Raw genomic sequence first — 13,033 nt, 5'->3', positions numbered from 1 at the left:
ATGCTGAGTTCTCTGGATCCTCATAATACCTAGGGGTGATCTAGGGACATCGAGTACATTAGGAGATCTAGAAATTTAGCCTTCGGAACAATTAAGGGAAGGAGTCACAACAATTGCATCATATCTATAACTAAGATCTATAATTAAATTCCTTTCTAAAAAATGATGAAAATCTTTACCTCAAATAAGAGAAAACTGAAGTAACTATTTAAAAACAGTTACCTAAGTCATAAAGAACTCTGAACACTATATAGTTCTCAAGTCAGAATTCAAAAACACAAATCTGCTTCAATACAGGGATACAAAAACAGGTTCCACTTTCCCTGCTCTCATTTTATCTTGAATTTCCTTGCTTCCTTTCCATCCCAAAGGAACAGACTATTCTATTCTGGTCTAGCCCTCCTTTCTGCTTGAGAACCCCCACAGGGAAGACAGTTACCAACTGGGTACAATACAAACACTGATTAACAGCTCCATAACAACAGATAATTTTCTTTTGCATAAATAGCAAAGGACCCATAGGTTCATTTCCCTAGGGTACAGGGCACACAGTTCATAACCATGTTAATGAAAGTGATACAGCTCTCTTGGGAGGCTGATGACAGCCTTAAGTATCTGATCTGTTTCAGAAACATTACTACCTGAAAAGAAAGAAAGATCAACAGGATTAGTCACCAGTATACTCAGTCCCAAGGGATTAGCTCTTCAAAAATTTTGAAACAGTCTGAAATAAAGGAACTTTGGTTGGATGGACATACACACACACACACACACACACATATACATATGTGTTTATGCATACATAATGTTGGGACAAGTGGGGGAATTAAAACTGGATATTGGATATTATAGAATTATCTTTTATTTTCTTAATTGTGATATCATAGTTCTTATGTAAAAGAATGTCAGTCTTAGCAGATGCATTCTTTATTACTTTGGAGTATCATGATGTTTCCATCTTACTTTCAAAGCTTCAGAAAAAAAGTTATTCATATACATGCACATACACACAGCAGTGGAAAAACTGTGTCCTAGCTATATTATCCATCAGGCTATCTCCCTCTAATTCAGAATTCTGTAAAAGAAGATAGTGTGTAGAAAACTAATAGTAATACAAATAATTTCTGTCCACAAAACACAAATTATAGTTAGTAAAATGCAATTAATTATCACCCAGTGGATAGTGACCAGTTTTGCATCCATTCATAAAGTCATTTTAGCATTGCTTATCTTACTGTAAACGTGTGGCAGTCTTAGTCGTCTCGTGAAATGGCTGTGGAATCTTACTGGTTCCATGAGTCAAATTAAATCTTTGATGTGTTTACTGTATACGTGTATGAGTAACATATATATGTACACACATATATATTCACACATGCATACACAAGCCATCTCCATAACAACAAAGTGTAAGATGAAGCAGAAAGTGCTGGTATAGAAGCTGTAGTAAGTTATCCAGAAAAATTAAACTAAGATAATCAATGAAGGTGGCTACACTAAACAACTGATTTTCAATGCAGACAAAAGTCTTTATTAAAAAAGATGCCATCTAGAATTTTCACAGATAGAAGTCAGTATCTTGCTTCAAAGTTTCAAAGGACAGACTGTCTTGTTAGGGCTAGTGCATCTATCTGGTGAAGTCAGTGCTCATTTACTATTTTGAAAATCCTAGGGCCCTTAAGAATTATGCTAAATTTATTCTGCCTGTGCTTTATAAATGCAACAGGCCTGGATGACAGCACATCAGTTTATATCTTGGTTTACTGGATAGTTTAAGCCCCAAATTGAGACCTACTGCTCAGAAAAAAAGATTTTTTCCAAAATATTATTGTTTATTGACAATGAACCAGGTCATCCAAGAGCTTTGATAGAAATGTACGAGGAGATTAATATTATTTTCATGCATGCTAACACAACATCCATCCTGCAGCCCATGGATCAGGGAGTGATTTTGACTTTCAAATCTTATCATTTAAGAAATATATTTCATAAAGTTATAGCTACCACAGATAGTGATTCCTCTGATGGATCTGGGCAAAGTAAACTGAAAATCATCTGGAAAGAATTCACCATTTTAGATGCCATTAAGAACATCTGTGATTCATGGGCGGAGATCAAAATAACATTAACAGGACTTTGGAAGAACCTGATTCCAATCCTCATGGATGACTTTGAGGGATTCAAGATTTCAGTAGAGAAAATAACCACAGATGTGGTGGAAGTAGCAAGAGAATCAGAATTAGTGGTGGAGCCTGAAGATGTGACTGAATTTCTGAAAATTTACCATAAAAACTTTAATGGATGGAGGGATTGTTTTTTATGGATGAGCAAAGAATGTGGTTACTTGAGAAAGGATGTACTACTGGTGTAGACGTTATAAACATTGTTGAAATGACAAATAAAGATTACAATATTACATAAACTTAGTTGATAAAGCAGGGGAAGGGTTTGAGAGGATTGACTTCAATTTTGAGAGACATCCTAATGTAGTAAAGTGCTAACAAACAACATCACATGTTACGAAGAGATCTTTCAAGAAAGGAAGAGTCCATCAATGCGGCAAGCTTCATTGCTGTCATGTTTTAAGAAATTGCCACAGTCACCCCAACCCTCAGCAACCACCACCCCAATCAATCAGCAGCCATCAACACTATGGCAAGACCTACCCAAAAAGATTTCAAGTTGCTGAAGGCTCAGATAGTGAGTAGCAGTTTTTAGTAAGAAAGTATTTTAAGGTATGACCATCGCTTTTTCAGACATACTGCTACTGCACCTTAAAAGACTACAGAATAGTGTAAAGGTATCTTCTATGTGCACTGGGGAAAAAAAGACGTGTGACTTACTTTATTGTGATATTTGCTTTACTGTAGTCTGGAACTGAACTCATGGAATCTCCAAGGTGTGCTATGCCTTTAAAGGATATAATATAACAAACTTCTCTGAAGAGGAAATGCAAATGGCCAACAGGCATATGAAAAAATGTTCAACATCACTTGTAATCAGGGAAATGCAAATCAAAACTACCATGAGATACCATCTTACACCAGTGAGAATGGCACATATTAAAAAAACTAGCAACAACAAATGTTGGCGAGGGTGTGGAGAAAAAGGAACTCTCCTGCACTGCTGGTGGGAGTGCAAACTGGTCCAACCATTGTGGAGAGCTGTGTGGAGATTTCTGGACCTACTAAACACATATGATCCAGCAATTCCACTCCTAGGTATTTACCCAAAGGACACAGAAACATCCATTCCAAAGAGCACCTGCACCCCTATGTTTATAGCAGCACTATTTACAATAGCTAAGCTTTGGAAGCAACCCAAATGCCCAAAAATAGATGACTGGATCAAGAAGATGTGGTACATATACACCATGGAATATTACTCAGCATTCAAAAAAGAGAAACACATGCAATTTGCAGCAACATGGATGGCGCTGGAAGGGATCATGCTCAGCGAAATAAGCCAGAAAGAAAAAGAAAAATACCGGATGGTCTCACTCATAGCAGGAATCTAGAAAACTTAAATAAGGGACCAGAAAAATGAATAACTATAAGAATCAAAATCAACAAAAAACTATGAACCAGAGACACTCTAAGGGGGTGGGGGGCGGGGAGGGGAGGGATTGGGGTCAAAATAAGGGGATTGCAATTGTATGGGGAATATAAAAATAAAATTTATTTTAAAAAAAAGAATATAATATAAACTAAAATATGTATTAGTACATATGTCTATATATACGATATAAACTAAAATATGTGTTAGTTTGTGTTTTTCAACAGGGTATTAGGATAAGGACCAGGGATGAAGTGACTGCATCTAAGGTCCCAAGATTTAGGTGGCATGAAAATAAATGAAGATCTAACCATCTGCCCACAAGCTCAACAGCTCTGTTTTTTAAAAAATACTCATGGAATTTCTCTGGAAAACTAATAAGTAGAAGCAGAAAACAATTTCCATTCACCAGTGAGTGATAAAATCAGTGAATGCAATTGGTACTTTCTCTTTCACAGCTTCTATCCAAAGCCAATTTCATGGTGCACCAACTTTCATATCATGGACTATCATATCGCTTCCTGTTCCTATAGCAGCCCTTCTCTCCCAGAGGAAGACCCCTCTGGAAAACAGATTTGCTGCCTGAGATTCATGCTCATGCTGAAGATACAAAAAAGAACCATTAATAGATTAACTATAACGTAAGAATTCCTTGTAAAACCTCAGGGGGAAAAAAGTCACATTATACATACTTCTTACAAAGTACTTCTTATGGGGAGTTCTTTAAATTCTTTATTTTGACTACAAAGTGCCAGTTGGGGCTGACACAGCAGCCTCAAACAACCTCAATTAAGGCCTTGTATTTGCTGTTTATAGAGGTAAGCTGTTGGAATCAAGGAAAGAGGAGAAATTAAACATAGATTTAGTAATTACTCTGGAATTCTATGTATAAATTGCATTATACACCCTTAAGATCACTTTAAAAAGTAACAAAGTGATTAAATTGTGGCGGTCATAAATGTATCCCATTGGATACACTGCTTGAAAAAACCTAATGTTATACATGTGGGTACTTGTAACCTAATAAAACACTCAATATCTTACCCATTTTCAAAAAAGATGTATCTCAAAAAACTGAAAGTATCGTCTGGAAAAATATATTGTCTGATCCAAGATGTGACTCCACCAATGATAAAAATACTAAAATCAAAGATGCGTGTGAAGAGTTCGAAGAAAAAATGTTTTATGAATAAAGAAGAGAAGTAATATTTCAAATTAATGTGGTTTTATAAAGTATGTGATTTTAAAGAGATACGTGTATCTAAATTTAAATTTCAAAATTTGTGAGTAGACCTTTGTTCATATAAGTAACTAAAGGTACATTTTCAAGTTAATGACATGCTTTTGGACTTTTTATTTATTTATTTGTTTGTTTATTTATTTATTTATTTTATAGGTTTATTTATTTATACAAGCACTGGGTATAGTCAGAAGCACGGGAGGGTGAGAGAATTCACCAGAGCCAGAACAGGGAGCAGAGCAGGCAGAAGGACTGAAGTACACTGCTGAGGGGAGCAGCAGGCGGCAGGAGAGGTCTGTGCGCCATGTGGGACCCTCCTCCGGTGGCCAGGGAGCAGCCGGGGATCGAACCAGCGGTGCAGAGGCCACAGGCAGCTTCGCAACCCAGCGCTCAACCGCTGCACCACGGGGGAGGCCCGCTTTTGGACTTTTTAATAGCGAAAACTTTGGTATTTGGAAGTGTCCTAGAGTTGGGCAATATATACTAAATTTTAATAAAACAAAATTGATTCACATACAGAGCTTACTGACCACTCAACCAAACACACACACAAAAAATTGGTAAGTTTGGTTTAGTGATTTGTCTCACCTCTATTTAATAGTCTTTCAAGAGCATAACTTGAAATAAGCCAACAGCAGGCATCTAGGACTCATTCTTGGGCCCCTGGTGTTCACGGATCTGCAGCAATGCAACAAGCTCAACAGTTGCTTTTAAAAATACCTCATGGAATGTCTCTAGAAATTTGTTTCATAATTACAGCAAGCACAAAAAAAGCCAGCTGCTCTTCCTGCCTCTCAGGCTCTCTCTTCTGCCCCACCACCGTTGGCTCCTGCCATCCACAGCACCGAATTTCTGAATTTCCTCGCACAGCCAACTTGTATCCAGTGTTCCCAGTAAGCTGGAGTCTTCCCTAATAATGTTCACTCCCACTGGAATAGGTGCCCCTAATTCCATCCTTCACAGCCCTCCACCACCCCCATGCCACATTCTCCAGCTTTCCTGACAACCACACCCAAAACAGAACTTTCTGCTCTCTAAATCTTCATGCAATGCACTCATAAATTAGCACTTAACTAGATGCTCTAGCAAGTTATTCTGTGGATACTTTAGGCATATTTTTTTTTTCTCTGAAAGAACCCTGAGGATAGGCACTAACACTGACCATTCTTCTATATTCCCCAAAGTCAACTGTAACTCAACAGAATAATGTCTAGTGTAACATCGTGCCATTTAAAGTGCAGGATGCCTTTGCCTCTGTTCAAGGGCAAATTAAAAGAAAAACAGGAGTAGCATCTGTTATAAACAACTATTTTTGGCGAGGCCTCCAAGACTGTCTTAACCCACTGGCCTGAATCACAGATCATTTGCACCAGGGTAATTACAGGTGGCACAAAAAGGCAACCACTAACAATAAAAACACACCTTGTTTTCTAGCTATAAAATCCATCATCATCATCCATGTATCAAATCCATCAGTGAAAGAGCTTAAGACAGAGACCATAAAAAATTCCCAGACGCACCTCTGCTCATTTCTCCAACCACCATGGTCCTGAACTAAGTTGCCATCACCTGTAGCCTTACGTGCTGCAATAGCCTCCTAACTGGGTTTCCCTGCAGTCACCATGTCACGACTTACTCTCAACTGTGACCTACATAAGCCTGTCAAAATGCTAGTTAGATTGTATCAAAACCCTCTGATCATGGGTGAGTCTGACTCCTGGTACATAACAGATGGCACCTTCAAAGCAGGGGATCTGAGAACAGTCACCATGAGCAGGTGCAGGGAAACCACAAGGGAGAGTACAGTGCTCTGGGGCTGACGACAGAGAGGTACCTGACACCCTCCTAGACCTGAAGATGTAGAAAGAAGGAGAGGGAGACAGAGAACTCTGTGGAAAAGGCATCACTGGAGATGTGGCCTGCAGTCTAGAGACACTCCATAGAAGGAAATATAGGCAAAACACTATATGATATGTGTCTTTACAGACACATCACCCAAAGCAGTGATAGTGAAGGCAAAGATCAACAGCTGGGACTACATCAAATTAAAGAGCTTCTGCACAGCAAAAGAGACAATAACAAAAACAAAGAGAAACCCCACTGACTGGGAGAACATTTTTGCACACAACACTAAAGATAAAGGACTGATCACAAAAATCTACAAAGAGCTGATGAGACTCAACAAAAACAAAGAAAATAATCCAGTCAAAAAATGGGCAGAAGAGCTAAAAAGAAATTTCTCTTAAGAGGAAATGCAAACGGCCAACAGGCATATGAAAAAATGTTCAACATCACTTGTAATCAGGGAAATGCAAATCAAAACTACCATGAGATACCATCTCACACCAGTGAGAATGGCACACACTAAAAAAACTAGCAACAACAAATGTTGGCGAGGGTGTGGAGAAAAAGGAACTCTCCTGCACTGTTGGTGGGAGTGCAAACTGGTCCAACCATTGTGGAGAGCTGTGTGGAGATTTCTGGACCTACTAAACATAGAGCTTCCATATGATCCAGCAATTCCACTCCTAGGTATTTACCCAAAGGACACAGAAACATCAATTCCAAAGAGCACCTGCACCCCTATGTTTATAGCAGCACTGTTTACAATAGCTAAGCTTTGGAAACAACCCAAATGCCCAAAAATAGATGACTGGATCAAGAAGATGTGGTTCATATACACCATGGAATATTACTCAGCATTCAAAAAAGAGAAACACATGCAATTTGCAGCAACATGGATGGCGCTGGAAGGGATCATGGTCAGCGAAATAAGCCAGAAAGAAAAAGAAAAATACCGGATGGTCTCACTCATAGCAGGAATCTAGAAAACTTAAATAAGGGACCAGAAAAAAGAATAACTATAAGAAATAAAATATCAAAATCAACAAACAACTATGAACAAGAGACAATCTATGGGGGGTGGGGGGCGGGGAAAGGAGAGATTGGGGTAAAAACAAGGGGGTTGTAATTGTATGGGGAATATAAAAATAAAATTTAAATTAAAAAAAATAAAAAAAAAGAAGCACCCATAGCTAAGGGCTCTTTCCAAGTTTACAGGTTTAACCACTAATACCAAATTATTGTTTGACAAAGTCCTGATAATCAGGAAGCAGATGCAAGAATAACAGTAGTACCTTCTGTATCAACGGTAAGCAGCTAGAAAAGCAAGGTTGGTATTATGAATATATCATCATTATCCTACAAACCCAGTTGTAGGGTAAATGGAAGTTATCAGGCTTTTTCCACCATCCCACCATTAGCATCTATGAGCAGCACCAGAAGTCTGGTACTCATGCCCGATGGTAGACACTGGAGCACAATGTGGGCGTGCATAAGTGTGAACACCTGATCTGAGGGACAGAGGCTATAAGGGCAGTATCACACAGAGGACAAATGATTACAAAGCAGCAGAAGACAGCTGGGAGGCCTGCCAGCCTCCTGGACCTCAGCCTGCCCTGCACCTAGTTGCCTCACTACAAATGGCATAATAAGATCATTAAAAGCCTGATAAAGTCACTGAGGGCTCCAGGACTCTCCTTTTCCCATCTGCCCAAATTGATAGAGAACCTGTCCTGTGCCTTGCTGGCACTACACTAGTACTTCTCCGAGCCTCAGGCTTCTCAGCTGTAAAATGTGTAAGGACTGAATGCTACAACAACGTAAGGACAGCATATAGCACAGTGCTGGGACCCAATAAATGGGCACTATAGTGATTATTAAAACCCTGAGGCAGCCATGAAAATAAAATACTATATTATTTTTATATCTGGAAGTTATTCTAGACTTCTAAATGTGACCTAGAATAAAAATATGGAAAAGAAATATGATGCTCTACTATACCTCACAGTTGGCCTAGATTTGAAAGACACCCTATAATATCAATGTTCCACATCAGAACCTAGCTTCCACACCTGGCCCAGACCTTGGCCCACACCTGGCCCACACCTGGCCCAGACCTTTAGCAAACCAGAATCTTCTTCTCTCCACTTCTGCATAACGCACTTAAGCCTAGCTACTTAGAATATAAATGCTGGTGCTTTCTTGGTAGGTATTACTAAGCAGGGCACTCTACTGGGGCAAAAAATAAGTAGCACAGGTTTCCCCCACTATCCATAAGTAGAACTTTCCTATTTGGTATGTGTAGGGTAAGGTAAAAAGTATCAGGCTTTTCTGCCCTCCTACCATTAGAATAGATGACGGAACCCTGTGGTCCTGAATGCATGCCTGATGGCGGCACCTGGAGTGGGGTGTGGGCATGCATAAGTGGGTAAACCTGGGCTGAGAGGTTGGGCTTATAAGGGCGGCGTCACGGAGAAGCCAGCAGAAGCATAAAGAACAAATGGAGAGAGCAGAGAGAAGCAGAGAGAAGCAGAGAGAACGCCGGAGAGCCCAGACAGAGTGAAGACTTGCTGGGGGCTGGGAGGCCTGCCAGCCTCCCGGCCCCCCAGCACCCCTGCCTGCTGTGTACCTGGTAAATCCCAATAAAAGCCTGCAAAAGCCACTGAGGGCTCCAGGTCTCTCTCCCCCTTTACTCTGTCTGGTTAGGTCATAGAGAACCTGCTCTGTGTCCTCCTGCCCTTACAGTATGATTTGGTAGGTAATTTTTTTGGATCTGGTTACATGTAAAAAATTTTCCATATAAACTAATGGCAATAACATTACCAGATTTAAAAAAACCTACCAAATAAGATTATTCAATTCTCAGATAGTGGGAGAACCCTGTATAGGAGAGAAGATAAAAAGCAAATTGATAATATTCCTGTTTTTTGACTTTCCCCTCTAACCATGGAAGTCTGGAAGTCTCCCTTATACTTTTTTTTTTAAAGATTTATTTTATTTATACAAGAGCTGGGGTACAGGCGCAGGAGGGTGAGAGGATTCACCAGAGACAGAGCGGGGAGCAGAACAGGCAGAGGAACCAAAGGAACTGCCAAGGGGAGCAGGTGAGGTCGGCTGCACCATGTGGGTATCTCCCTGGCTGGCTGGGAATTGAACCTGTGCTGCAGAGGCTTCAGGCAGCGTCACAGCGCTGTGCTCAACCCACTGCACCACTGGGGAGGCCCCCCTTCTATTCTTTAACACACCCGCTGGTTTAAATTGGCTACTACATTAAAGGTGACCACATAGAGTCAGATTAAAAAGAAATGGTTCACCTGAATCAAACTCAATAATCCATCACTTATAAAAACTGCAAAGAGCCTACAGGTTTTTCATTGGTGGAAGATTTCTTTGCAATCTTTTGCAAAAGGACACAATGGGGAGTTATCTTCAAAAGGTGAGAATTTCTGTTAGACTCTAAAATCCATGAAGCATAATTTTTCAGTTAAAATATTCTCTCTGCTACTCTGTATTCAATCCCTTGCATTAGGTAATTAGTACTTAGTCATAAATGCACAATGTAGTAATAATTACTACTAATTTTGCATAAATGCGGGTGGTCAACTTCAAGTATAAAACTCAAAGCAGATCCCTCTAAGTGGCCTGATTAAGCGATCTTATTTTTGTAAGCAATCTAACGCTTGTGAGTGCTCAAAAGAATCATCTTGAGCACTTGCCCTAGTGACAGGGGTAAATATTTCCACAATATCTAACTTGGGAAGAACTCCAATTGGGGAATAGGATGAACACTACAGTTCATTACTCAATCCCCCAAACACTTCTCCAAGTGATAGGTTCTCACTCTAGCCCGAGGCTTCAGTGAATAAGTAGTCCAAAATTCATACTTTTATTACAGCACCTTCCAAACTGTCTTGTTTTCCTGTCGGTCTTCATCAACAGGCTGTGTCATGATCACGCCCTTATTTTTTCTGAATTTCCGGCGCTAAACATTGTTCAACACATCGCTGGTGCTCAAATCCTGAATGAAAACTAAATGCCAACCCACGAGGCAGGCCCCAAACTAGCACTGTAGGTCAGTTATTAAACAGACCATGGAAAGACCTGGGCTCAGTCTGGTCGCTTCCTTTCCTCTCTCTATGACCAGGTGGGGGGAAATAGCACTAACCCACCCGAGAACCTCCCCGAGTCCCGGCAGAACGGAGTGGGCTGTCAGAACCACCCGGACCGCTTCGGTCCTCCAGGCACAGGGTAGGGTTCCCTCCGCTCCTGAAGGCAGAGCGGACCGGGTTACTGAACTCTGCTCCAAGTTTAACTCCCACAACGACCCCCTCCCCAAACTGGCCCCACAAACGCTGCACTCCAGAGACCCAGCATGGGCGTCCGGACCTTCTCGGCGGGGAGGCGCCGCGATGCACTGTGGGAGTCGTAGTTCCCCGGTGAGTTCCGTACCCGAAGGGCCCCGGGGACCGGACTCCCGCTCCCAGAAGCCCCCGCGCGGGCGCCTCGCCCAGTCCTGTCACCTCACCTGTTCTATGGACGTGACTGTTTCCACCGAGTCGTCCTGCAACCGCTCCCGCGCGTGCTCGGGCCTCAGACTGTACAGCGGCTCTGACCAAACAGGGGACGAAGATGGAGGGCAGTAGTAGGTGAAGGAACTCGGAGAAGCCATGATCAGGAGAGCAGCGGGCGGTGTATAGGACTCAGCTTCGTCAAACAACGCGTATTGAAACTCGAGCGGGCTAAGGCGCTACGGAGAGCGGGTAGAGTCAAAAATAGTTTGAACGCGAATCATCCTCCTACTTATATATCTTCGGGGAGTGAGTTACCGGAATGCTGCCGCCCCCCATTGGGCAGAGGAGCTGCTGCAGGAGGCTCAGCTTCCTGGTGCGCACGGAAGAAAGGATGTGTACGTCTGCATTTCATTTCAGAGAGATGCCTCGATTCGTTATGCTTGAACACACACACTTCAGCATTCTGCTAATTCTTACTTAATTGTAATGGCAGTAGTTTCGGTTGCCTAAGAGCCCAACGAGTGTAACTTTAAAAGCTTTGACAGCTCTCTTGATTTCTTCAGTTACAGTAATAGAATTATTGCACACCTTTGAGCCAGCAGCTTCTCAAAAAAGGAATTGCCAGGCCAGTACTCAGTGATGGAAGGAGAGGGCATTGTTTCTGCTTTCCCCTTGAGGTTACAATGCAGTTGCAGGAACTAAAATGCAGAAGAAACCAGTATACATGAAACAACCTAGAGAATATAACAGGGTGGTCCCCAGGAAAAGGGGAGATAGATACTAGGTTCTTTGGCCCACCTAAGGGAAGGTGGAGCTGAGCAGGGAGGAGAAGAAGCTGGAGAGGAGACTGGGGAGGGAAGGAAGCAGGATGGAGAGCTATGAGGAGACCTGGAGGAAGCATGTGGAACAGAGAGACATGTGAAGAAACTGCTTGCTTCTTGGTCCTGGACTGATTGAAACAGATGTGGGTGAGAGACTCCTGGGGAGTTTAACAATGGCAGCTTTCATCTTGCTTTTGATTTTGCTCTTTTCCTCCCAGACTTGTCTGACTGTTTGTCATCTTTTTCCATGGGTCCCCACCGGAAGGTGCGTTACTTGTGGTAGGCTTTCCAGCCTTGCTTTGAACCAATCCTGTTTGGCTGGCCTTTTACCCATGAGGGGATGGGTAACTTTAGTTGCTTGATTTGGAAACTATATGCTTTGTCTTTTCTGTATTGCACACTAATTGTATTAAAGTTCCTTTCCATTAAAGGTCTTATATATTTTGTCTTGATGCGGCGGATGGCAAAACCTATATAGAGCAGGCAGGTTTGGGGGTTCTGGGGTTCCCTCTTCCTGTCCTGTAACAGAAATGCTCATTTAACCAGCAATATGAGAGCATTTAGTACGTGTCAGGCTCTGTGCTAGGACTTAGGAATGCAAAAGTGAGCAAAATAAACACAGTATCTACCCTTGGGAATCTCAGAGCCTAGTTGAATGGGTTGAATTAAATGAATAAGAACAGTAAATATATGAAGATTTGTGATAAATGATATCAGGGAGGGAACTAATTCAATTGGATGGTCAGGCCAGGTGTCTCTGAGTAAGTGACGTTTAAGCTGAGACCTAAAGAATGATAAGGAGCCACCCATGTGAACAACATGAGAAAGAGCTCAAGAGGAAGGAATAGCAAATTTGAGAAGGCATCACAATGCTCGCTACAGATACATGGTTTTTATTCTGAAATAAAATCTGAAAGTGTGGGGTCATTCTCCCCAGAAGGGTCACATAGGCTTTCTCAATGTGCCCAAATAGGGCTCTTGTCAACTTGATAGAGGATTAGGGGTCATTTGAGCCCTTGTAGGTTTATACCCACTACTTCAAGAATGCACATAGTTTTTAGTTT

At 41.5% G+C, this 13,033-nt stretch overlaps 1 protein-coding gene across 2 annotated transcripts in view; it reads right to left on the bottom strand.

Annotated features, from left to right (window-relative positions):
• The window catches only part of FNTB (farnesyltransferase, CAAX box, beta), a 61,783-nt gene extending 50,255 nt beyond the window's left edge, over positions 1-11,528 (bottom strand). Inside the window, exon 1 of one of the 2 annotated variants that reach the window (XM_037503509.1) lies at positions 11,163-11,528. In XM_037503509.1, coding sequence (XP_037359406.1) covers positions 11,163-11,306 — 144 coding nt within the window. In that variant the 5' untranslated portion in view covers positions 11,307-11,528. Of the gene's footprint in view, positions 1-10,535; positions 11,031-11,162 lie in introns of those variants that run through there. The other variant, XM_054691072.1, reaches the window with a different exon arrangement.
• Between the last annotated feature and the right edge of the window lie 1,505 nt (positions 11,529-13,033).

The sequence above is a fragment of the Talpa occidentalis genome, unplaced genomic scaffold (genome assembly GCF_014898055.3).
Source record: "Talpa occidentalis isolate TD23 unplaced genomic scaffold, MPIMG_talOcc4v2.1 talOcc4.11, whole genome shotgun sequence".
NCBI classification, from domain to species: domain Eukaryota; kingdom Metazoa; phylum Chordata; class Mammalia; order Eulipotyphla; family Talpidae; genus Talpa; species Talpa occidentalis.
This window is presented reverse-complemented; position numbering and strand designations above follow the sequence as displayed.